The following is a 24,877-nucleotide window of genomic DNA, read 5'->3' as shown; positions in this document are numbered from 1 at the left end:
TCCTCCTTTACTCCCCACACTCTTCCCTCCTCCTCCTTCAGTCCCCACACTCCTCCCTCCTCCTCCTTCAATCCCCACACTCCTCCCTCCTCCTCCTTCACTCCCCACACTCCTCCCTCCTCCTCCTTCAGTCCCCACACTCCTCCCTCCTCCTCCTTCAGTCCCCATACTCCTCCCTCCTCCTCCAATCCCCACACTCCTTCCTCCTCCTCCAATCCTCACACTCCTCCCTCCTCCTCCTTCACTCCCCACACTCCTCCCTCCTCCTCCTTCAATTCCCGCACTCCTCCCTCCTCCTCCTTCAATTCCCGCACTCCTGCCTTCTTCCCTTCCTTCCTGACACCCTTCCCCAGGTAACCCCGCATCTACCCTCAGGATGGCTTACACCAGGGCCTGGCTCCCAGATTCAGGCCTGGACACAGGGCTTCAGAGGACGTGCTCTTAGCAGTAACTGGGTGACAGCTAGTACTGATGGTCAGAGGTCTTTTCTATATCTGCAGAAGTGACCGAGGGTCTGTCTTTCTGAGGGTTTATTTTCTTTTTCTCCGGTAAGCAGGCAGGAGGCCTTCTGCTACCTTTGCATCCAGGTCAGAAAGCACTGGGAGCAACTTACTTAATAAATGTTATTTCTTCTGTGATAGAAGAAAAAGGATGAAGGAACCAAAGGGGTGTCCCAGAGAGTGGGAAGGGTCTTTTAAAGCAGCTGCTGTCACCCCTGTCCCTGGGAAGGAGCAGAACTGCCAGGAAGTAGCGCTCCCTCAGCCCCCGGGGCCAGGACCCACCTCTGTATGGAAGCTTCTGGCAAATCCACCAGCTGGAGAGGACGAGCGGCACATAGGCTTGGTTCTGTAGGAGCACCCTTCCCTTTCCTCAGGACCCTAATTGGCAGTCTTTGCATATGACTATTTCCTAATTTATACAAAAGTGACGTTAAAATTTTTTTTAAGTATTTGCATGGAATGTACAAAACAAGCTTTCTGAGTGGTTGCATTATAACATTTTAATGAGCATTACCTTTTATTTGGTGTTTCCAGGTTCACAGTATGTGCCTAGATCTTTTCAGAGGACAACTCTGACCTTAAGGAAGAGATTCCAAGTGATATCTTGAAGCCGTGTCACCAGAACCATCGGCGCACTGGTGGCTCAGCACACCACTCTTCACTCGAAAGAGGGAAGAACAAGGGTCGTATTTATCTGTGCGTCTGACCGTGTGAGATGTTAGATGAACAGAAATGCAAACAAACAAGTCACTGGTAAAGAGAGAGAAAGTCAAACTCGCCACGCCGCTTTACTGGAAGCATCTCCAGGCTTCCGTGGCTGTGCTCAGAAGAACTTCATCCGTGTTTACAATCCGTCACTTTATCAGTGATGCGCAAACATGATTAGGGTGTGCATGTACTCACACACTAATTATGCATAAGAATATAGTGTCTAGGAATATGCCATTTGCAACTTTGTACCCTGCGGTATTTTCTAGTCGCATTCTATCAGTAATTCCATCAAAATCCTAGACACCAGCAGATACTAGTGTTTGAGACAATACGCCCGTCTGAACGAGACTGTCCCAGTCATGTGACTTTCTCATGCATTTGAAAAAGTGCTTCAGTCATGAACCGCTTTGAGAAATGTCAGCGGCTAAATCTCTCAAACTAAGTTTCTTTCTCTAGTTTTCATCTTCAAATTCAGACAGTTCACATGAAGCACCGCACAGGCTTGAATGTAAACGTGATAAAAGGCTCCGGCAGGTGTTTACGGTCGAAGCTCCTCCGTGGGAGGGGAGCCCTGCACCCCCCATGTGCCATCGTGAGCTGGCCTTTGCTCAGTCGCCACCTCTTAGTGACGCCGCCCTGGAGTCCTTGTGTCTTCAGGCTCTGTCCTCCTGCTCTGCTTGGCTTTTCTTCAGAGCATGTATCTCCATCCGACATGGCTGTAGAAAATGGGGCAGACGACGGGAAGGGGAATCGGTGGAGGCAAGGCTCCAGGCGTGTCTTTCCCTTGTCCTCTCCCCACTGCTTTTCTTTACACTCATTTTTATATTCTCAGATCTCAAATCAGCTCATTTCTTCTTTTCTCTCAGATAATTCCATTTTATTAGCCTAATTATTATTAATCCAAAGTGTAACTTTATATGAGCATATTTATAAACTTAGAATTATAAACTGTATCCACACACACACACGCACACACATATATATCCTATAAATGCATAATAAATTACTTTCAGATTATTTCTGGCTGGAAGGAGAAGGGATCAATGCCTACTTGTACATGTCTGGAGTTTAGAAGCTGTGTTGAGACTAAAATTGATGTTGTCCTTTATCACAGAGTGACAAAACAAAAATGACCTAGAGCCTTGCCTCTGCTTGTTCATTTCTCCTTGGCTGAGACGCCGTAGGCAGCAGCCGCTGCGACCACCGCGTCCATCCTCTTTAACCTGGGCGCAGCTCCGTGCAACCGGGGAAGACTGCCGATGCTTAGTTTCCTGCGTGAAACAAACCAAAGCATTTTGGAGAATTTTCTACATTATTCCCAAACATCAGCAATAGAAACTTTTAAGAGCAAATGCCTGTCTTAATTCAGCGGCTCTCACACTTGAAGAATAGGTAGGTGAGTAGTCTGGAGCCCATGTTCATGGGGCTGCTGGTTAGCAGCTCTCTGGTGCATAATTACTGCTCAAAGCTCACTGCAGACTTGTTCTTTCAGAATCATTCAGGGTATTTCATATCAATTTCCAGGAACCATCCAACTCCTTCCCTATTCAGTTCAAACTCCGTTGTTTTTTTTTTTGTTTGTTTTCGTTGTTTTTTTTTTTTTTTAATTTAAGTGTAGGGTACACGTGCAGGTGTGTCATGGAGGTTTGTTGTACGGATTAATTGATCACCCAGGTATTAAGCCTGGTACCAATTAGTTATTTTTCCTGATCCCCTCCCTCCTCCCTCCCTCTACCCTCCAAAAGGCCCCAGTGTGTGTCGTTCCCCTCTGTGTCCATGTGTTCTCATAATTTAGCTCCCACTTATAAGCAGGAACATATGGCATTTGCTTTTCTGTTTCTGCATTAGCTTGCTAAGGATAATGACTTCCAGCTCCATCTATGTCTCTATAAAGGACATAATCTCATTCTTTTTTATGAGCTCAAAATTCTCAGTAGGAGAAACAGTGGATATTCAACCTAAACTAACACTAACATAGGGTATCCAAGACAACCTGTTATTTTATGGTAGCTTTACCTTGTTTGACTTCACAGGTTTGCAAATAAGATTCTTTGATTTATATATGTTGGTAAAAAACAAAATATTTTTTAAAATAGAACCAGTTCCAGTGATCTTGACTCTTCTAGACCTTTTTTTTTTTTATTGAGACGGAGTTTCGCTCTTGTTACCCAGGCTGGAGTGCAATGGCGCAATCTCGCCTCACCGCAACCTCCGCCTCCTGGATTCAAGCAATTCTCCTGCCTCAGCCTCCCAAGTAGCTGGGATTACAGGCGTGTGCCACCATGCCCAGCTAATATTTTGTATTTTTAGTAGAGAAGGGGTTTCACCATGTTGACCAGGTCAAGGATCTCAATCTCTTGACCTCATGATCCACTCGCCTCGGCCTCCCAAAGTGCTGGGATTACAGGCTTGAGCCACCGTGCCCAGCCTCTTCTAAACATTTAAGTACCATTTTAGAGATTACATAGACACTTGGCCCTGTCATTGATTTTAAAGATGAACTTTCTCATTGCACTGATTTTTACACCTATGTTAAAATTAGTGTTTTAGTTATATATTAAATTATATAGAGAGATTAGTAAATAATTATTAAATCAAGGATGGTGCTAATTAGGTAAAACTTAGGACAATGTTTTTTATAATAATCTAATAAATGAGTCTTACTTTAGAATTAATCTATTAAAAACTGAAAAATAATTGAACTACTTCTGAGATTGATTTTTAAATTCAGATTACTGACTTATATTAATTAAAATGTTTGTTAGTTTATCCAAAACCAAAAAAGGAAGGAATTTTAAAATAATCTAAAAAAAAGTAAAATACCATAGAAAACTGCTAGATTTTGTGAATTTAATGTATAAGGAAGTATCCATATTGGTTGTATTCTGAGCTAGATTGGAATTTCTATACAATTGAGAAGTACATTTTTATATTATACATCATTTGGGTTTTTAAAATTTTCTTATAACTTCAGATCATGGTGCAGGATTTTCAATTCCTTTAATTTCTAATAAAATATAAAAGTCTTAAAAGAGTTTAGAAAATGTGTTACATTTATAAAAGTATTTTAGATTCTCAATTTTTGTATAATTTGTGTAAATACCTCTCTAGTCTGCGGTTTCTAACACACAGGTATTTATTATTTCTAACTACATAGCAGACTCCCCAGTGAATTCAAATATATGTCCATATATATTTGCAAAGGCTTTACGTAACGTAGGCATACTCCACTGTAACGTTTGTTTTAGGAGATTACGCCCCTGCGTGGTGATCGTCGTGGGTTTGATTTCATCAGACATTTATTGAGCACTTTCTTGGTGTAAGATTTTGTTCTAAGTATTGTATGGAGCAAGACAGTCTTTGCCCTAAAAGAGCTTAGAGTCTCACGGAGGAGACAGACTATAAAAAACTGAATAAAAAGATACTACTGGTCAGTTAGCAGTAAGTGCTATGAAGAAACAAAGCAAGGGAAGGTGACGGAGTGGAAGGGGCCACAAGCACCCGTGGAGCAGCGGGGGACGGCTGTGTTGCAGGGGTGATATTCGAGCAAAGCCCAAAGATGAGAAAGAAGCTGTGGAACTGTCTTGGGGGAAAGAATTGTAGACAGAGCGAAAAACATGTGCCTAAACCAAGAGCACACCTGGAACAGCTGAAGAGCAGCAGAGAGGTCAGTTTATGGGATGGAATCAGCAAGGGAGTGAATGATGGGAGCTCAGTGAGGTCACAAGCTGAGGGATTGAGATCCTTTTGGACTATGGGAAATTTTAAGGAGTCTGAAATAAGCCACTGGAGCAGTTGAGTTTTGGGGATAAAATGATATCATTGACAAGAGATGATTGTTTCACTCAGATGATAGCGGTAAGGCTGATGAGAATCCCAGGGCTTTGGATGTGTTTGAAATTTGAGCCAAAAGATTTGCTGTTGGATGACAGGTGCAGTGTGCCTATAAAAAGAATCAAGAATGCCTCCAAGGCTTTTGGCTTCCCACTTGGAAGGACAGTGTTGACATTCATTGAAATTGGAAAGACTGCAAGGGGAACGTGTTTGGCAGCGTGAGAGGCATGTTATGTGAGATGCCAATTAGATGCCTAAGTGGAGATGTTGAGATATTTGGATATCCACACTTGGGTGTGGAGGGGAGATAGAGACTGGAGGTGTAAATTTGGGGGTTGCCAGCATGTAGATTGTATTTAAGAACTGAAATGGACGAGGTAACCAAGAAAATGAGTGTAGAGAAATGGAGGGAAAGGGGGTTCTGAGCCTCGTGCCTTTTAACATCTAAAGGCCTGGGAGGTGAAGGAAAAGCAGTACAGCAGACTGAGAAAGAATGGCTGGTGAAAGGAAACGAGAGTCAGGAGAACATGGCACCTTCAAAGTAAAGTGTGGGGGCGGGAGCGGGGGGCGGGGGGAGTGTTTCAAGGAAGTGATAGGGACTCAAGTATGTTGAATGTTGATTAGTCAATTAAGGTCTAAAAATCAGGGTAAAGGTATAGCCACATGGCAGTTACTGGTGGCCTTGTCAAGATCTGATAGGTGAATGGACAAGGCGAAAGTCCGCTTGCAGTGGGTTCAGCAGAAAAGAAGAAGGGAGAAATGGAACACAGCAGTCATGCACGGGTAGGTCTTCTTGGGAATTTTTCTGTACAGGGGAGTAGAGTAGTGGGGGGGGTGTGTTTGTGTGCACATGTGCATTCGTTTCCTGGAAAGGTCCATCGTGCTGAATGTCTTCATTATCCAGTATAAAAACATTGAACCAAAAAGAAAGATGGCTATAGTGTTCTCTGGAGGACAAGTGGAGTGTATTCCCACTGGAAAATTTAAGAAAATGTTGACAGAGCTGAATGAATAGTAGGTTATGATTCAGAAGCAACATTGAGAGAAGGCTAGCTTTGTGAAGTATGTCTTCAGAGTAAAGAAAAAGAACATTGTGGGGGTGGAAGTTTTAGCTTAGAAGGCAAAAGATTTCAAAATACACAGAATCAAAACGATGGCATCAAATAAACCTGGAGCCATTCTACTACTGTTTACGAAGAATAGTTCATGCCAAACTGACCTGAGAACAATGTGAATAGACAAGAAGCAGCTCGACACCCACCCACCCACCCCCCAACACAAAGCAGCATAATTTCAGGAAGCAAAATTGGGAGACAACAGGAATAATACATTGAGGTGAACCCCGTGTTTGCTGTTGTTTTCTTGTATATATTTTAGACTAATAATGGGGCATAGAGGCCAAGAAAAAGTGATACCCTCACGATCTGTGACAAGCTCACTAGGCTGCCAAAAGGAATGACCTCGGGAAATGTCTCAGACTTTGAATTGACCACTCTAGGAGAAAGGGCAAACTCAATATAGACAAATCCTCAAAACACTAGAAGCGGAACCTAGAATCAATGAGACCTGTTTAGATCTGGGTTATGTGCCTGTACTTTATATGACTGCCAGAAAAAGTAATGTTCTTTAAAGAAAGATTACATTACCTAAAGTTTACATACAATGTACAGCATTCAATCTAAAATTAAGAGACAGCCCAGGATATAGGGTCAAGTGACTGAAAGCCAAGAGAGAAAACAAAATTATAGCAGACCCACAGGTGACTAAGATAGTAGCACCATCAGGTGTGAGCCAAGAAACAATTTGAATTGCACATTCAAAAATATATTCAAAAAACATAATTTCTTTTTTTTTTTTTCTGAGATGGAGTTTCACTCTTGTTACCCAGGCTGGAGTGCAATGGCGCGATCTTGGCTCACCGCAGCCTCCACCACCTGGGTTCAGGCAATTCTCCTGCCTCAGTCTCCCGAGTAGCTGGGATTACAGGTGCATGCCACCATGCCCAGCTAATTTTTGTATTTTTAGTAGAGACGGAGTTTTGCCTTGTTGACCAGGATGGTCTTGATTTCTTGCCCTCGTGATCCACCCACCTCAGCCTCCCAAAGTGCTGGGATTATAGGCATGAGCCACTGCGCCTGGCCCAAAAAGCATAATTTCAAGAGAAAACTGTAATCTGAAAAATAAACTGATATCCTAGAAATGAATGCTATATCCTAGAAATGAATGCTACAATGACTCAAGAATTCACTAGCTATGTTTAACTGCAGATTAAACATAGCAGATGAGGATTAGCAAACTGGAAGAGAGGTCAATAGACAGTCTTCACTTCGAACAAGCATAAAAAATAGATATTCCAGAAAAAATTGTGAGGAGATGTGAAAAAATCTAATATCCATGTAATTATAGTCATAGAGCAAAAAGAAAATGGAACAATGCAGTATTGAAAAGATACCATGAAAGAATCTTCCAAAATAGATAGAAGACACCAATGCACTAATTCAAGAAGCTATGAGAGACACAAGATAGATACAAAGCAAAACATACTTAGGTCCATCAGAAACTGCGAGAAACTCGAAATCAGAACAAAACAACAGTCAGAGGCGGGGAGAGACATTATCTTCAGATAGGCAACGATAAGACTGATGCCTGATGTTTAAACACAGGTGATGGAAGCTGAAAGACAATAGAAAAAGCATCTTTACAGTGCTGAAAAAGATAATTGCCAACCCAGAATTTTATATATAGTGAACAGATACCTCAAAAATGAGGGCAGAAGAACAGTGTTTTTAGATAAACCAAAACTGGGAATTAATCACCAGCAAATCTGTACCAAAGGAAATGCTAATCAGAGTTCTTCACAGAATAGGAGAGTTAGCCCAGAAGGAAGTATAATGATAAAAGAAGACATAATGAACATCAGAACGGACAAACATGTGGGAACATAGAAAATAATGTATTGTATAAAATAATGAGTAATATGTTACCCAGGCTGGAGTGCAATGGCGCGATCTTGGCTCACCGCAACCTCTGCCTCCTGGGTTCAGGCAATTCTCCTGCCTCAGCCTCCTGAGTAGCTGGGATTACAGGCACGCGCCACCATGCCCAGCTAATTTTTTGTATTTTTAGTAGAGACGGGGTTTCATCATGTTGGCCAGGATGATCTCGAACTCCTGACCTTGTGATCTACCTTCAAAAGTGCTGGGATTACAGGCGTGAGCCACCACGCCCAGCCGAATTTATTTTTATAATGTAAATTAAGTATCTTTTTGTATTGGGAATCATTCCGAGTGACAAAAAAATTGGCAAATAAAAATATTAACATTCACAAAACCATTCTGTAGTTTATAATATATTCTGGCCCATGACTTTCAAAAGCACTGATTTCTAGGGCGAGGGAATATCAAAGACCTTGACCAAAGAAGACTCTTTCAAGTGGGAAGGGCTTCATGGAGGATGAATCTTGAGGGAAAGTCAGGACATGCCTTCCTGCTCTGCTGCTTAGCTCAGGAAGCTGACAGCCCCGGGATTATGAATGTTGTGTGTAGACTGCCTTCACATTGGTCTTGCAATCTCTGCTACGCTGAGCTCCATGACATTTCGTGGTGAACATTCTAAGGTGTGACACCGTGTACTCTGGTGTTACGAGGCTGTTGGAGGAGGGGTGTTCTGCCAGGTATTTCTTGCACTCCCAGCCACCTGACTGGTTTCGTCTGAAATCTCAGCATTCCAAGGCCGTGTGAGAAAGGCCCTATCTGGTAACAAAGCATCAGAAAGATGACTAAGGGAACAAAGGGACAGGGCTTTTATTTTGTTCTTCAGCACAGATTGCCTTCAAAATAAAGGCAGAGCGTCTAAGCCTGGCAGTCCAGGTCTCTTTGAGCTGGCTCCGCCCTACCCGCCCACCTCATCCCGCAGGTGTCACTGCATGGGACCCTGTGCTTCCAGCAGGGGCCCCTCACTGCCCCTTGAGCTCATTTTACCCCTCCTGGCTCTGCAGCATTTCTGACCATTTCTGCCCAGGCCCAGACTCGCAGCTGCCTAGAGCAATCTTCCTTCTCTGCTTCTGGAGGGGAAGGGTTGTCTGTTACCCGCCTTGTTTTGTCCACCGAGGTTAGCAGAGACGGATACAGGCAAACCTTTTTCAGGCACATGCACAGGTTTGTTAAATGGCTATACGGCCTGAGGCTGAGGTTGATCCCCTCACCCAAACAGTGAACGCAGTACCCAATACACAGTTTTTCAACCCTTCCTCCCCTTCCTGCTTCCTCCCACTTCGGAATCCCCAATGTGATGTAGACAAATGGTTTACTTTGATAGCTGTAATTGACCTTATTATACTGTTCAGCCTCAGCACTTTAGAGGGGACGAAACTAAAGCCCATGAGACATGCTTAAAGGTATTAAGTGAAGATACTTATTTTTTCAGTGTTGAAGTGATTAAACAGCGTAGACGTGAGTGAAATAGAAAGCTAAGTTCTCCGTCTTCATTCCCACTCCATGGAGCTGACTAGTATGTGTGTTTCCGGACATTAGAGCTTGTCCCAGAGAAGGCATCATTTTACACGCTCCGCTCTGCAGCTTGTTTTGTTTTGTTCACTTGCTATTTTGTGAACCGCTTTCCACATCGGCACATGCAGATGACTGAAAACAGATTCATTCACCCGGAGGAAAGCCGTAGGCGTGTTTTTCTCTCCACTGAAGAGCCCTGCAGGTGGCTGTGGGCAACCTGTACAGTGGCTTCCAGTAAAGGAACGTAGTAACTAAGCAAAGCGGGCATTCAGGCCATTCTTCTATTTCATCTTCCTGGCACTTTAGGGCTCGGGAAGGGCCTGGCCACCCCTGGCCCAGCCACTTTGTAGGAAGCACCGAGCGTGGAAAAGGGGCTGGGGTCAGCACCCGGGCCCTCGGCCAGGAAGAGAGACCGGCGGTCAGGACACGCGTCTCCCCGGGCAGAAATCTCGGGGTCCTTCCCTCCCTTCCCGGGCTCGCTGGCTGGTCTCGGCTCTTCTGCGAGTCCCCCGCGGGCGGCTGCCGTCTCCCGGGACTCCCCAGCAGCCTCGCCCGCCTTCCTCTCCCACCCGCCCCTCCGTGTTCTCCGGGGCTCGGGCTTCCCAGGCCTGGCGCATATTTTGGGAAATATCTGGCTCACAACCACTCATTTCGCTCCCGGAGCCCCAGCGGCCCCGAGGACACACACGGGGTGACTTCCCTGAGGCCGTGTTCCCAAGGCCGCCCTGGATCGCAGCGGCCGCTGCTCCGAGTGACCCCGGGGCTGAGGGTCGCGCAGGGAGCGAGCGCCGCGCGGCAGAGCTGGGCCCCGAGCCGGAGGCGCCGTCCTTTCCCCTTCGCAGCAGGCTGCCCGCCCGCACCCCGAATCCCGCACCCCGGATCCCGCACCCCGGATCCCGCACCCCGAATCCCGCACCCCGGATCCCGCACCCCGAATCCCGCACCCCGGATCCCGCACCCCGAATCCCGCACCCCGAATCCCGCACCCCGAATCCCGCACCCCGAATCCCGCACCCCGGAGCGGCCTCGCAGGACCCGCAGAGCAGCCCCGCCGCGGTGACGGTTCCGACGCCCCCGCCCCATCCGGAGGCGGCCCGAAGTGTCGCCGGCCTCCTCCCGGCCCGGCCTCCGGGGCTCCCGCGCGATCACGACGCCCTGGGGCTCAGGAGCCGTTTTCCGGTGTTTCGCTTTCTGCTGGCGCGGAGGAGGCGGAGGAGGCGGAGGCCGCGGCGCCGCGAGGACCAGGCCGGGCGCAGCTGCAGCCCCGGGGCTGCCTCCCTGGCCTCCGCGCAGGCGGGAAACGGCGTTCCGGGGGCCGGGGGGGGGGCCTCGCAGCGGGCGGCGCGTCCCGCACTGGCGATGGCGGGGCTCTGGCTGGGGCTGGAGGGGCAGAAGCTGCTGCTGTGGGGCGCGGCGAGCGTCGTGTCCCTGGCCGGCGCCAGCCTGGTCCTGAACCTGCTGCACTGGGCGGCGAGCTACGCGCGGAAGTGGCGGCAGATGCGGCACATTCCCACGGTGGCCCGCGCCTACCCGCTGCTGGGCCACGCGCTGCTGATGAAGCGGGACGGGCGAGGTAAGGGCCGGCGTCCCTCCGGGGTCCTCACCGCGGTCCGCAGCCCTCCCCGCCCTCCGATCGGCGGGGAACCCGCTGCTTCCGGCGTGGCCACAGGAGGGGGACCCTGTCACCCTGCGGGAATGCACCCCCAGTTCTACCCAGTGCACCCCATTTCTACCCAGTGACCCCAGTTCTACCCAGTACACCCCAGTTCTACCCAGTACAGACCCCATTTCTACCCAGTGCACCCCATTTCTACCCAGTGACCCCAGTTCTACCCAGTACACCCCAGTTCTACCCAGTGCAGACCCCAGTTCTACCCAGTGCCCCCCAGTTCTACTCAGTGTACCCCAGTTCTACCCAGTGCAACCCCCATTTCTACCCAGTGACCCCAGTTCTACCCAGTGCCCCCCAGTTCTACTCAGTGTACCCCAGTTCTACCCAGTGCCCCCCAGTTCTACTCAGTGTACCCCAGTTCTACCCAGTGCCCCCAGTTCTACCCAGTGCCCCCTCAGTTCTACCCAGTGCCCCCAGTTCTACCCAGTGCCCCCAGTTCTACCCAGTGCAGCCCCCAGTTCTACCCAGTGCCCCCCCAGTTCTACCCACCGCCCCTGGGTCCCCGCCGACACTGCGAGCGCCCCATCCCAGAGCCGGCGTTTTCTCTGCGTGTAGCACAGGACGCGGCGTTTCCAAACCCCGCCCTGGGTCTCCTCCTGGGTCACCGCCGCTCAGCTCCCGAAGCCCTGCGGCTCCTCCTGCCTGGGCTGGGGAAGCCTAAGAACAGAAGCTCCCAGGAAGCACACAGCGCTTTAAAGCTGGCAAACACCTTCACGCTTGCAGCCGCCCCTAAGACTGGGGTTCACCAGGGCGTCCTCCCAGCATCGCGGGACTCGATCTGCTCCAGCTCCCGCTTGGCCTCCAGGCGTTAGCCCTTTAGAGGACGTGGTGCAACAACAGCTGGGAAACTGACGGCAGGGTCCTCAGGCAAACTTCTAAGGAGGGTTTCAAACGCCTTATTTATTAAACAGTGAATTGCTTTTTTAAAAAATTAAAGTCATATTTTATTATAAAAAGAGATCGACATTGTGTTGGTGGAGAAAAATCACTTTAAGTTAGAAGGTTCTCAAAAGTGCCTGGTAGGCACAGCCTCACATCCGGGAGGGTGAACTGGATCTCAGCCCTTCACCTTGGGGGCAACTTGAGATACCCAGAACTGAAAAGCTTTGCCCAAAATGAAGTATTTTAAAATAGGCCCGGACCAGAACCCAGTTTCCTCTGGGGTTGTTAGTAATAATTGTACAGGCTGAGCATTAACTCCAAAGCTTGAAAGACTTTTTCTCATTTTCACTTCTGTTTTCTCTAATAAAAATAATACCATCATTTCAACTTCACAAGAATAAGATGAGGCCACATGGAAGATGTTTACTAAAATATTAAAAATATTTTGACAAAAAAATCAAGCAAACTCTTTGCCAACCAAATATCATGATGACTGATGTAACAAGGAATCCACCAACACAGATAGGAAAATCGCACTGGTAAAAACCATCTCAGTTAATTCCAAAAGCACAACTAACCACCCCTTTTGTCCTAAGGCTTTACGGTATTAAAAGAAATAATCATACAAAAAATAGATTTTGCCCCATCCCTTAACCCTGGAAAGTCATATACTTAAGTCTCGTCATATTCTTTGGTGGGTTTCAACAATTAAAATCACTAGTGAATAAGACCTACTTCAGAGCAATCTGTGAGCTGATTGGACGATTTGAAGTAATTTTCCTTGCAGTCACTTTCAGAGTGAAGACAATGACAAATACTGTCTTTTACAAAGGGACTTTTTATTCCACCAACAAATTCTGGATTTTGGTATCAGGAAAACCACTGTTCAATTTCCACCCTATAACCAAGTTGTTTGAGAAATGACGTAAAACTCTTTAACTTACAGGGTTTTCTCCCCCTCTATTTGTAAAAGTGACTACATTACAGAGTTACTTTGAGGATTAAGTTTATTGCATGCCGAGTTTCTAGATCCCTGTCTAGAACTCGGTTAAAACAAGCTCTTTCATTGTCAATCCAGCATCTACTGAGGCCCTGCTTGGTGCCCAGTGTTGGCCTCAGCAAAGTTGGGGGTATCAGAATATTCTAAGATATACTCCTTGTTCCCAGGAATCCTGTCTTTCACACACAAGAGGTGTTGCCTTTCATTTTGCGGCTGATGTCCAAATGCTGCCCTCGGCCATCTCACCTTGAAGACTGCAGTTGTCTCCCGAACGGCCTCAAAAAGCCAATCTCGCCTTTTCCAGTCCATTGTGACAATGTCTGCCTTCCCCAGCTGCTCCTAGCTGTTGGCCCTGCTGCCTTCAAACCACAGATTGAGACCTCCCTGTCCCCTCTGTCAGACCAGACCAGGGCAGGCAGTTTGTTAGCATGACACAGGATGATTGACGCTGGGGGTCTGACCCAGCTCCTTTCCGAGCAATTTTGAGAACTGCTTCATCCGAGAGACATTTGGAAGCAGCACGGTGTGAAGGGGAACTGATGTGTTCTGGAGTCTCGGTACAAGCCAGGCTCCACTGTTTACTAGCTCTGCGATACTGGGCAGTCGTTAGGAAGAGTGCCCATTCTGGGGCATCAAAACCTTATAATAATAATCATTCTATAATTGCTAACATGCATTATGTATGTTTATGTACTGTGGCAAATACTGTTTTAAAAACGACTTTAGACTTACAGGAAAGTTGCAATAATATTACAGAGAGTTCACACATACTCTCCACCTGGCTTCCTCTAACAGTGACGCATTACAGAATTAGTATATTCATCAAAATGAGAAAGCAGACGTTTGTTCAATACTAGTCACAAAATTATCATCTTGATTGAATTTAAAATCTGATATTTTTCTCCCAGAATTTTTTCAGCAGATAATTCAGTACACAGAAGAATACCGCCACATGCCACTGCTGAAGCTCTGGGTTGGGCCAGTACCAATGGTGGCCCTTTACAGGGCAGAGAATGTGGAGGTGGGTATGTGCCAATATGATCAGTATTGCACCGCGTATCCGACAGCGTGACAATCTCTTCAGAATCAATATAATGCATCCTTATATTTCAGCCATTTCAGTGCAAAAGACATTCCATTAAGTATTTTAGGCTATGCAGGTGCAATTTTATGCTTTCCAAATGCAGTCTGAATCCTGGGAGATTAACACCCTCCGGGTAAAAGTGCACATTTGTTACCAGGTTCCAATATTTGAAAGTCTGCAGAAGGATATAGTTTTTCAGAAACATAAATAAATTATTCCTCAAGGTGAGCACTTGTTATCCATTCGACACTATTTTAAGACTTCAAAAATACTTGACGAGTAAAGTGTGTTTCCCTCAAGTTCCTGAGGGTCTCATATTATATCAAAGATAACCTTATTCCAAATTTAAAAGAGAGTGCAAATTCGATATTTATGGGATAAATATTACAAACCCATGCTGTTGAAATTAGTCCTCGGAAAAACTGCAGTCCTTTTACTTATTGGAGAGTCTGGGGAAATCATCTCATGGTATGGTGAGAAAAGGATTTGGGGCAGGCAACAAAAATGGGATAAACAGAGCTTCTCTTTGTTTACCAAAATTAAAAACAGAATTTCCTAGGAAGTAGTGCCAGCAGGATATGTCTTTCTAATTATGGTGAAAATGTTGGAGTTTCTCATGCTTCTCCAGAATCCTGGTTCAGAGAAGAGAGTGAGAAAGGCAGGCACAGGGTTCCAGCCGCTGTTGGCCTGGTGTTAACAGAAGTTGGTGTGGTGGATGCAGCAGGTGGTCTGTCCAGGATAGGGGACTTGAGCAAGAAGCCCGGTGAGCACCCTGTGCTCAGCCCCAGCTCCCAGCCCTTTTCCCGCTTCACACAGGCCCTGGGTGATCTGATCACACTCACACCGTCCATCGCTGCCTCTATGCTGAGACACTCAAATAGACATCTCCAACTCAGGTCTTATCTGGGCGTCCCGCCTGCTTTCAGACCACAGCAACCTCAATGCTTCAAAATCAACATCACTTGAAAATGCACCCGTGATTTCCATCTCCCCAGACTCACCCTCCAGATTCGCCTCCTCCACCTCGCTCCCTCCCTCTACCCATTAAGTAACTCCACTGGGCTCCTGGTTTATGGCAGGAACCAGAGAATCATCTCGGACATCTTGCTCTCCCTCAACTCCATTGAATCCCCAAGACTGAATGCGGGTTTTATGTTCAAAACTCGAATTGAATGTCTTTGTGTCACACAACTGAAAATGAACCACAGAAAAAGTCTATGTTGCGGAGTGTCCTAAAAACTAGCTGTACTCCAGGCAGGTATTACTATTGTTCTAGGAAGGTCTTTTGATGTCTGGGTGTCCCTAAAATATGTTTTTCTCTTCCAAGGTAATTTTGACTAGTTCAAAGCAAATTGACAAATCCTCTATGTACAAGTTCCTAGAACCATGGCTTGGCCTAGGACTTCTTACAAGGTATGTCAGCGTACCTTTGTGAAACTGTCTACGGAAATGGTGACTTCAGTGTGCAAGTTGTTATTTCAGAATTGACACAGGGTAGCTTTTTCTGTAGCAGGACTGTGCTCTCAGAAAGGAGGAGAAGAGGCCAAGGGTCCAGGTGAACGGTTATCTCCAGCCGTGGTGTTCAACAGTGACTGTCACCAGTGTTCAGGAAGACTTAGGAGGTGGCAGGATGGAGGCCACAGTAAAGCAATGGAGTGTGTGGAGCAGGGAGATCCTAAAGATGCATCAAAAAGTTAGTTCCCAAGAAGTATGGTGAGCTGGTATCCAGAACCAGGACTCCATCCTCTGAAAAAGGGCCCCCCCAGGGCCAGGCAGGAGCCTCAGAGGGCCTTTGGAGAACTGGAGCAGGGGAGAGACCAAGGTAGAACCATGGGGTGTGAGGATCATCTGAGGACTGAGGTGTTGATGGAAGGAGAAAAATCATTGTTAGAAACTTGAAACATAGAAACTGAGAAAAGTTCTTACATTTTCCACTCTTATGAATGCTGTTTTAAACAATGTTATAGAACAATGTCCATAATATTCATATTTTGTAACTATAGATGAATATTTTACAGACATAAATATGTCTTTGTCATTCTACCAAAAGCATTTGAGGACCTGTAGATTAAGCTGTTTCAGGAGAATTTTGTTGACTTGCTATATTTATGCTTTAATTATTTTGGATGTAACTTTTCTCTTTCTCTCTTTCTATTTTTTTTTTTTTGTAACCACATATTTTATTTCTAGTACTGGGAACAAATGGCGCTCCAGGAGAAAGATGTTAACACCCGCTTTCCATTTTACCATTCTGGAAGATTTCTTAGATATCATGAATGAACAAGCAAATATATTGGTTAAGAAACTTGAAAAACATGTGAACCAAGAAGCATTTAACTGCTTTTTCTACGTCACTCTTTGTGCCTTAGATGTCATCTGTGGTGAGTCTCATTGATTGCTTTCTAAATTTATGGCATAAAGAGGAAATGGCCCAAATAGGAACTCACACTCCATCGGGAAGGCAGACAGAGGAACTGGGAGGGCAGCGGGCCCTTCAGCACGGTTCTGCTGCTGTGTTAGCCTTCTGAGGAGCAGCAGCCCCCCTCAGGGATGTGAGGGGGACGGGCATGGGGCAACTGCCCAGGATGGCAAAGGGAAGGGAGAACGGGAACAGGGAGTAGAAGTGGAAGGTGCCAGAGAAGACGGTAAAGGGAGGAAGAATTCTGGAATCTGTAAGGACACAGCGGGATGGACGTCTTTCATGTCTGCCACACCAGAACAAACACAAGATAACTAACGTGCGTGAATTGAATGCTTGCTTCTCGCTGTGTTTTATAGAAACAGCTATGGGGAAGAATATCGGTGCTCAAAGTAATGATGATTCCAAGTACGTCCGTGCGGTTTATAGGTAAATGGAGTCCTTCCAGTTATTTCAAAAATTATTATTGATTTGGGCTTTAGAAAATATTGCTGACAATTTCTGTCTGTGTTATCTGTATCTTTTTGTGGTTTCAGTATTAAACATTAAACTAGAAGTTAAGCTCATCATGTAAGCACGTGTTTAAGCGGTAGAGGAAACGTTATGTAAATGATGGCACATTAGATTATGCAGTAATTTAGAAGGCTTATTCTCTGACACTGAGATTACGGTATATTGTACATAATGAGGCTTACATTAGGATGCTGAGAAAAGAAGGATTAAGAAGTGTTCTGTACTATGATCATTGTTATATTTTAAAATTATTTGTAAAGAAAAACCCAGCAGATATTATGACAGAGTGTTCGCGTGTTTACCATTGTCTGGCGTATCTGTTTCTCATTCCTGCGCTTTCCTTTCATTGTTATTCTTCTTTTCCATGTTTTCTGCACTGGGTAGGTATTGTTTTAACCATCAAAACAGTCCATTTTACTCTAAAATTGCTTACAGTTCTTCACCTGTTAAGAGGCAGGGCAAGGACTTGGTTTGATGGAGAGCAGAGGAGTGCATTGAGCCGAGTCCGTTTAAATCCACTGTTCATTTCGCTTCATTTTAACCAATGTTTATTAAGCATCTGTGATCTTCCAGTCACTGCATAGGGTACTGACTGGTTTTGTAGTCGTACACAACACAACACAGGGGGCAGGCATCAGCCAAAGAAATCTGTGAATTGTAATAACTGCTCAGGAACTGAGCAACTGCTCAAGTTGATATCAGAGCAGAAAACAAGAATGTGTCCTACAGAGTGAGAGGCCAGAAAAGGTCTTTCTGAAGAACCGGCATCTAAGTGGGTCCTGCAGGAGATCACATGGGGTCTTTCTGCTCTACGGCTGGATGTGAGAGGGAGATGCTGGGACCGTCAAGTGACAGATGGCTACTTAGAGAACCCTTGCTTATAGAGGAGGGCAGCCAGCTGTCATCTGTCACTCCAGAGGAGTGGCCAGACCAATGATAGACTTTAAAAAGAGGCAGATTTCGACTGGGCGCGGTGGCTCACGCCTGTAATCCCAGCACTTTGGGAGGCCGAGGCGGGTGGATCACGAGGTCAAGAGATCGAGACCATCCTGGTCAACATGGTGAAACCCCGTCTCTACTAAAAATACAAAAAATTAGCTGGGCATGGTGGCGTGTGCCAGTAATCCCAGCTACTCAGGAGGCTGAGGCAGGAGAATTGCCTGAACCCAGGAGGCGGAGGTTGTGGTGAGCCGAGATCGCGCCATTGCACTCCAGCCTGGGTAACAAGAGCAAAACTCCGTCTCAAAAAAAAAAAAAAAAAAAAAAGAGGCAGATTTCATCTCAACCCCTGGTACAGAGGCCCTAGGCAGAGTGGGGAGCTTGCCCTTGAGAAACAAAAGCAGAGCCCAGATGGCTACCTAGTAAGGAGGTTTTCTAATGGATTCTTCATTCCTCTAAAGAACCCGTTATTTTCTGAGGCTCCATGGGATGTGTAATAGCCCACGCCTTCACTGTTGAGCATAAAGCATGGAGCGCTTAGCAGCCTCTAAGGCAATCATCGTCATTCCTCACGAGGAGGCCAGATACCTAAAGAAGTGCTCAAGAGACACGCATTTCTGATACAACGGCTGATGTATTTTTATTCCATTTATAGGATGAGTGAGATGATATTTCGAAGAATCAAGATGCCCTGGCTTTGGCTTGACCTCTGGTACCTTATGTTTAAAGAAGGATGGGAACACAGAAAGAGCCTTAAGATCCTACATACCTTTACCAATGATGTAAGTCCCTGACTTTTAAAATTGTGGTAAAATATACATAAGATTTTCCTTTATAACCATTGTGACTGTACAGTTTGGTGGTACTAGGTGCATTCACAGTGCTGTGCGACTATCCCCACTATGCATTTCCAGAACTTTCCGTGAGTCCATAATATTTTTTTTTTTTTTTTGAGTCGGAGTTTCGCTCATGTTATCCAGGCTGGAGTGCAATGGCGCGATCTCGGCTCACCGCAACCTCCGCCTCCTGGGTTCAGGCAATTCTCCTGCCTCAGCCTCCCGAGTAGCTGGGATTACAGGCGTGCGCCACCATGCCCAGCTATTTTTTTGTGTTTTGAGTAGAGACGGGGTTTCCCATGTTGACCAGGATGGTCTCGATATCTTGACCTTGTGATCCACCCTCCTTGGCCTCCCAAAGTGCTGGGATTACAGGCATGAGCCACCGCGCCCGGTCGAGTCCATAATTTTTATGTCTTTTTAACAGATCCGGTGTAGGACTCTGGAGCCGATGTCTCAGGAAATAAAAGTTGAATAATAATATTAATTAAGTACTCACTAAGTCCCAAACACCACACCAAATGCTGCAAATGTCGTAATGAGTAAGACAGTGTGAATATGGTCCCTACCAGAAAGAAAATTATTCTAGTTTGAGAGGTGATCTGTGATCCATCCGCACGTAATTACAAAATGTGATGTGAGTTCTGAACACTTACAAACAAACGGTGCTGGGTAAAAAATAAAGAAGCATGGATCTGTGTAAGAGTTTTCTGGAAAATGTTTGGATTCGGCAGTCATTTTCAGAGGCAGAGGGCACTGATAGCAGGAACTTAACTCAGAAAACGTTAACATTAACTAGCTATTAGTATTTTAGTTCCAGTTCTAAAATGACCGGGAGATAGTGCTGTTGTTTTGACTGTAGGATGTCAGTCTTTGTGGTATTGATGTGTTTTGGAAAGGCAAGATTTAATTGAAAATAAACATCAAATTATAATTTCAGTGTATTGAAAAAATTGCCTATTTAAATATGTTCTTTCCTTGCTGTAAATTTTGGTTAAAATCTATTGGAATTGCTTCCTTAAGAGATCAAATGGTGACTACATCAGATGTCCCATAAATGCGATGTTGGCTGAGTGGGCCACAGTTGAGGGTGATCACCTGGTTGTAGAATAGCTGGCAGGTTATATTTTGTAAACTTTTCCTTAAATTTTGTGCATTGATATTTGATAGCAACAGTTAAATGAATTCTAGACTGAATGGAATTCAAATAAATATTATTAAATTAAATGAATTCCAGATTGAATGGAATTCCAATAAATATCATTCATTTAATAAACCCTGAGAATTCCCTACTGAGGCCTGGACACTAGGAATTCCACAGAAATAAAGGAAAACATAGTGTTTTGCCCTCAAAGGGCTTAGAATCTGCTGGAGGCACTCAGTAGTAGGTTTGCTCAATTACCTGGAAGTAAAAGGAAGTTGAAATGTACAACCAAATGAAGTGTATGGGCCTCAATTCTTTTATCCATCCAAGAAATATCTAGTGAGTATTCTTAAAATGCCAAGCAGTGCTCTAGAGGTTGGAAATATGTCAGTGAACAGAGACACGCACATGGCAGAGTTTGAACTGGAAGAGAAAGACACTAAATCATAAGTATGACATTATGTAATGAGCATAATATCACATAATATTATAATAAGTATAACTTCATATAAGTATATCACACAATATAACATCATATAATAAGCATAATACCACATAATATAATAATAAGTATAACATCATGTAATAAGCATAATATCACATAAGTATAACCTCATATAAGTATAATATCACACAATATAAGTATAACATCATATAATAAGCATATCACATCATATAATAAATAATAAGTATAACTGTGTAATAATCATATCGCACAAAGTATAACATCATATAATAAGCATAATATCACATAATATAATATCGCACAATATAACATCCTATAAGCATAATATCACATAATATAAGTATAACATAATATAGTATTGCACAATATAAGTATAACATCATATAAGTATAATATTGCACAATATAATAAGTATAATATATAAGCATAATATAATAAGTATAACATCATATAAGTATAATATTGCACAATATAATAAGTATAATATATAAGCATAATATCATAAGTATAACATCATATAAGTATAATATTGCACAATATAAGTATAACATATAATGAGCATAATATCACATAAGTATAACATCATATAATATTGCACAATATAAGTATAACATATAATAAGCATAATATCATATAATATAAGTATAACATCATATAAGTATAATATTGCACAATATAACATCATATAAGTATAATATCACACAATATAATAAGAATAACATCATATAATAAGTATAATATCGTAATAAGTCTAATGGAAGAATCACATAATATCAGGTGGCAAGGAAAATGGAAAAAAGAAGGCAGCCTTAGGAAGCATTGCAGTGCTAGGGACGAAGGTGGCAGGGATGAGGGAGGTGTCTGATCGTGTGGCAGTGAGCAGAGATCGCGAAGAAGGGAGGGTGTCTGCCGTGCAGGCCTCTGAGGAAAGCATTCAGGCAGCAGAAATCACAGGCGTAGAGGTCGAGGTGGGAAATCTACTTGCTGCTTCTATTCTCCCATAACGTGTAATTCGTAGTCTATATAATGACTGCATTCTCTCTACCACTTAAACGTTTTCTCATTAGCCGAATGAAATCTCTAGAGTACTGTCTCGTAGACTGTGATTCTATTCTTGTGTTGGAAAGACTGCAAAAATAGCACTGGAAAATTAGGAATTTGCCTGAAATTAAATTTATTTTTAAAAGTTTCACCAAATAATGCCTGAAATGTTAATAAGAGCCTTTACTGTATTTTCACAAGAGCCTATGTTGTCAAAATGTTGAACTAGAAAGGTTTAGAAAAAACAAATGAAATAAACTAGATTTTTTTTTTTTTTTTTTTTTGAGACGGAGTTTCGCTCTTGTTACCCAGACTGCAGTGCAATGGCGCGATCTCGGCTCACCGCAACCTCCGCCTCCTGGGTTCAGGCAATTCTCCTGCCTCAGCCTCCTGAGTAGCTGGGATTACAGGCACGCACCACCATGCCCAGCTAATTTTTTGTATTTTTAGTAGAGAGGGGGTTTCACCATGTTGACCAGGATGGTTTCGATCTCTTGACCTCGTGATCCACCCGCCTCGGCCTCCCAAAGTGCTGGGATTACAGGCGTGAGCCACCGCGCCCGGCCTAAACTAGCATATTTGATAAGAAAAAGCATTACTAGGCTGCATCCGAGTCCAAACTGACACACGCGATTATCGTTCAAATGGTCCAGGTCATCGCTGAACGGGCCAATGAAATGACGGCAGATGGCGAGTGTGGAGGTGATGGCACGGGCTCTGTCCACCCCAAAAACAAACGCAGGGCTTTTCTCGACTTGCTTTTAAGTGTGACTGATGATGAAGGGAACAGGCTGAGTCATGAAGATATTCGAGAAGAAGTTGACACCTTCATGTTTGAGGTATGTATATTGTTATGTTCAGATATCCATTATTAAACACATCTCAGTTATTTCTAGAATCTTTAGAATTGTTTGTTAAAATTTAATCAACTTTTAAAGTAGTTTAATATAACCAAATAACCGTTATATTTTTATTAGAAATTAGAAAATTTAAGAAACTGGTTAAGTACCAGCTCGACTTCCTTCTTCAGAAAACGATTTTGCTGAGTGCTGGGCACAGCAGTAGACATATTTTTTTTTTCTCAAGAAACCCTAAGATTCGTCAGAGTTTTCCCAAGCAGAAGAGCAGCCCGACATTGCTCTCAGTTCTCCACATGGCTTCAGCTTCCTTCTAACCTCCCAGACCTGCAGTCCACTTCCTCAACACCTCCCTTTTGAGGTTCTAGCAGACAAGCACTTAGCTACTGCCACCAGCTGCTCTACCTAAAGAGCAGAAGCCCTGCAACAGGAATTCCAGCCGGCTCGTGATTCTCAGGAGATCTCCGGTCTCAAATTCAAACATATATATGTGAAGTACTTTTTACAAAGATAGCCTAAATATTAAACACTACAAAGAGGGACTCTATGTGAATGGCAAAATAGATAAAGCATGGTTTTTAGAAGCCATGTGGTAGTATCCTCGGCATGGAGCAGAGTGAAAGGCACCTGCGTTCTTAATGGCTCTGCCACCGACGTGCTAGCTGCTCTGCGGGAGCCGCTGGCGGCAGTGCCAGTGCTGGTGCACTCCTGTGTGAGGCTCCACAACGCAGTGAAGAAAGCCGTGAGATGAGGCTTAGGATCCTAGTTCCAGTTCAAGCCCTGTGCTCATTGCCAAACAAGATAGTTCTGATCATTCCAGAGCTCTGTCACAACTTTCCTATGTGCAAAGAGGAGAGGCGGATTGCATTGGTGGTTTTAGACTTTGTACAGCAGAACACTTCACTGAAAATAAGTCTTAAGCAGAAAACGGACATCTAAATTAGCTGAAAAGTAGAGAGGTTAAGAGTGTGGGCGTTAAGACCAAATCCCAGCTCCAAGGCGCTGGAAGCATGACCTCAAGCGCCTCACCCGGCCCTTCTGGGCCTGGATATTCTCATTTTAATGGCACAAGCCTCCTGGAACCGTTATGGTGATTAGGTTTGTAAAGGTGCTCTGAGAATGGTGATGGCCCATAAGGAATATGCAGCAGATACCAGGTGTTATTATTTGATGTTGAAGTGGAGAGACCTTCTCACATCTTCACCTTGCCCGTGCACACACACATACTCCTGTACACACATACACAAACACAAACATGCACACACCCACATACGCATACGTACACACATATGCTCATGCACATACACATGCATGCACAGACACATGTATATACCCATACACGTTCATGAACATACACACGTATATATCCATATACACACATGCACATGTACACACATACACACACACATCTCACACACATCTACATACACTCATGCATATATACACATACATGCACACACATACACACACATGTATATCCACATTCACACACATGGGCATGCATACACACACAAACATACACACACATAGACTCATGTACATACACATGCACACGTGCATGCAGATACGTACATGCACACACTACCCCCCCCACATGCACACATTGGTGTACATTTATGCAGGTAATCACACATACAAAAACACGTACACATCTATATACACACATGCACATATACACATATATGCACATATATATACACGTGCACACACAAATGCACACAGCCGTATACACATGTATACATAAGCACAAATGCACATGCAAACACATGTACATATCCACATACAGCATGCATCTATGCACACCCCCCCATACCTACATGTACACACATGTACATGTGTACACATTCCATCCATCTCCTACCAGGAACCTCTCACTCTCATGAAAACAACCAGAACCAGACTAATGATTTTTCTTTCAGTTCCGACACTCTGTGAAATTCTAAGTCTTTTCTTCTTTGCATTGAGTGGAGGTATACCACGTGTGAGTCTACAGGCCGGTGCCGGCTCTAACTGCCCAGCTTCCAGCTGTGAGCTGAAAGTCGGTGTCCCCCTGCTCTGCCAGTGCGCCTTGGTGCTTCACGTTTGCCTCATCACGCCTTCTGCGGAGGGCAGAGAAAATGAAGTCGGAAGCTCAGCGGACTCCTCTTACACCTTTGGATTAGGCTTCTGCTCACAAATTCAAGGAACGCCATCAGAAGTGTTTAGCCAGCGTACTTCCGTATGTACTTAGCAGACAAGCGAGCACGATGGGCCAGAGCGCAAAACTGGAGCTCCGAGTAGTTTCTGTAACTGCCAGTGCTGGGAAAATGCAATGAGGCGCCGGCCTCAGGGACCTGTAGGCTGTGTATTGTAATAATTGCAGAATAAGTCCCAAGCAGTTCAATTCACAAGGAGTTTTATAAAACAAGTCCTTTGGAGATTTCTCCACAGAGAATGAGATAATAATCCCTTGTGCCACTTAGGGAAAATGG

General features: G+C 44.6%; 2 protein-coding genes and 1 pseudogene across 14 annotated transcripts in view; 2 read left to right on the top strand and 1 right to left on the bottom strand.

Moving 5' to 3' along the window:
• Nucleotides 1–2,350, top strand: part of FAM149A (family with sequence similarity 149 member A) — a 55,405-nt gene extending 53,055 nt beyond the window's left edge. For all 11 annotated transcript variants that reach the window (XM_054252682.2, XM_078366082.1, XM_035292476.3 and 8 more), the window contains one exon: nucleotides 1,035–2,350. In XM_054252682.2, the coding sequence (XP_054108657.2) occupies nucleotides 1,035–1,108 (74 nt within the window). In that variant the 3' untranslated portion in view covers nucleotides 1,109–2,350. The remainder of the gene's footprint in view (nucleotides 1–1,034) is intronic.
• Nucleotides 2,351–9,552: 7,202 nt separating this feature from the next.
• On the bottom strand, nucleotides 9,553–10,636 carry LOC100408492 (uncharacterized; annotated as a pseudogene).
• An 88-nt stretch (nucleotides 10,637–10,724) lies between these two features.
• Nucleotides 10,725–24,877, top strand: part of CYP4V2 (cytochrome P450 family 4 subfamily V member 2) — a 28,373-nt gene continuing 14,220 nt past the window's right edge. For all 3 annotated transcript variants that reach the window (XM_035292473.3, XM_035292475.3, XM_035292472.3), the window contains exons 1-7: nucleotides 10,725–11,126; nucleotides 14,016–14,128; nucleotides 15,519–15,604; nucleotides 16,382–16,572; nucleotides 16,970–17,039; nucleotides 18,718–18,844; nucleotides 22,203–22,388. In XM_035292473.3, the coding sequence (XP_035148364.3) occupies nucleotides 10,913–11,126; nucleotides 14,016–14,128; nucleotides 15,519–15,604; nucleotides 16,382–16,572; nucleotides 16,970–17,039; nucleotides 18,718–18,844; nucleotides 22,203–22,388 (987 nt within the window). In that variant the 5' untranslated portion in view covers nucleotides 10,725–10,912. The remainder of the gene's footprint in view (nucleotides 11,127–14,015; nucleotides 14,129–15,518; nucleotides 15,605–16,381; nucleotides 16,573–16,969; nucleotides 17,040–18,717; nucleotides 18,845–22,202; nucleotides 22,389–24,877) is intronic.

This window comes from Callithrix jacchus, chromosome 3 (genome assembly GCF_049354715.1).
Source record: "Callithrix jacchus isolate 240 chromosome 3, calJac240_pri, whole genome shotgun sequence".
Lineage (NCBI taxonomy): Eukaryota > Metazoa > Chordata > Mammalia > Primates > Cebidae > Callithrix > Callithrix jacchus.
Note: the sequence above shows the minus strand (reverse complement) of the source record. Positions and strands in the feature narration are given on the sequence as shown.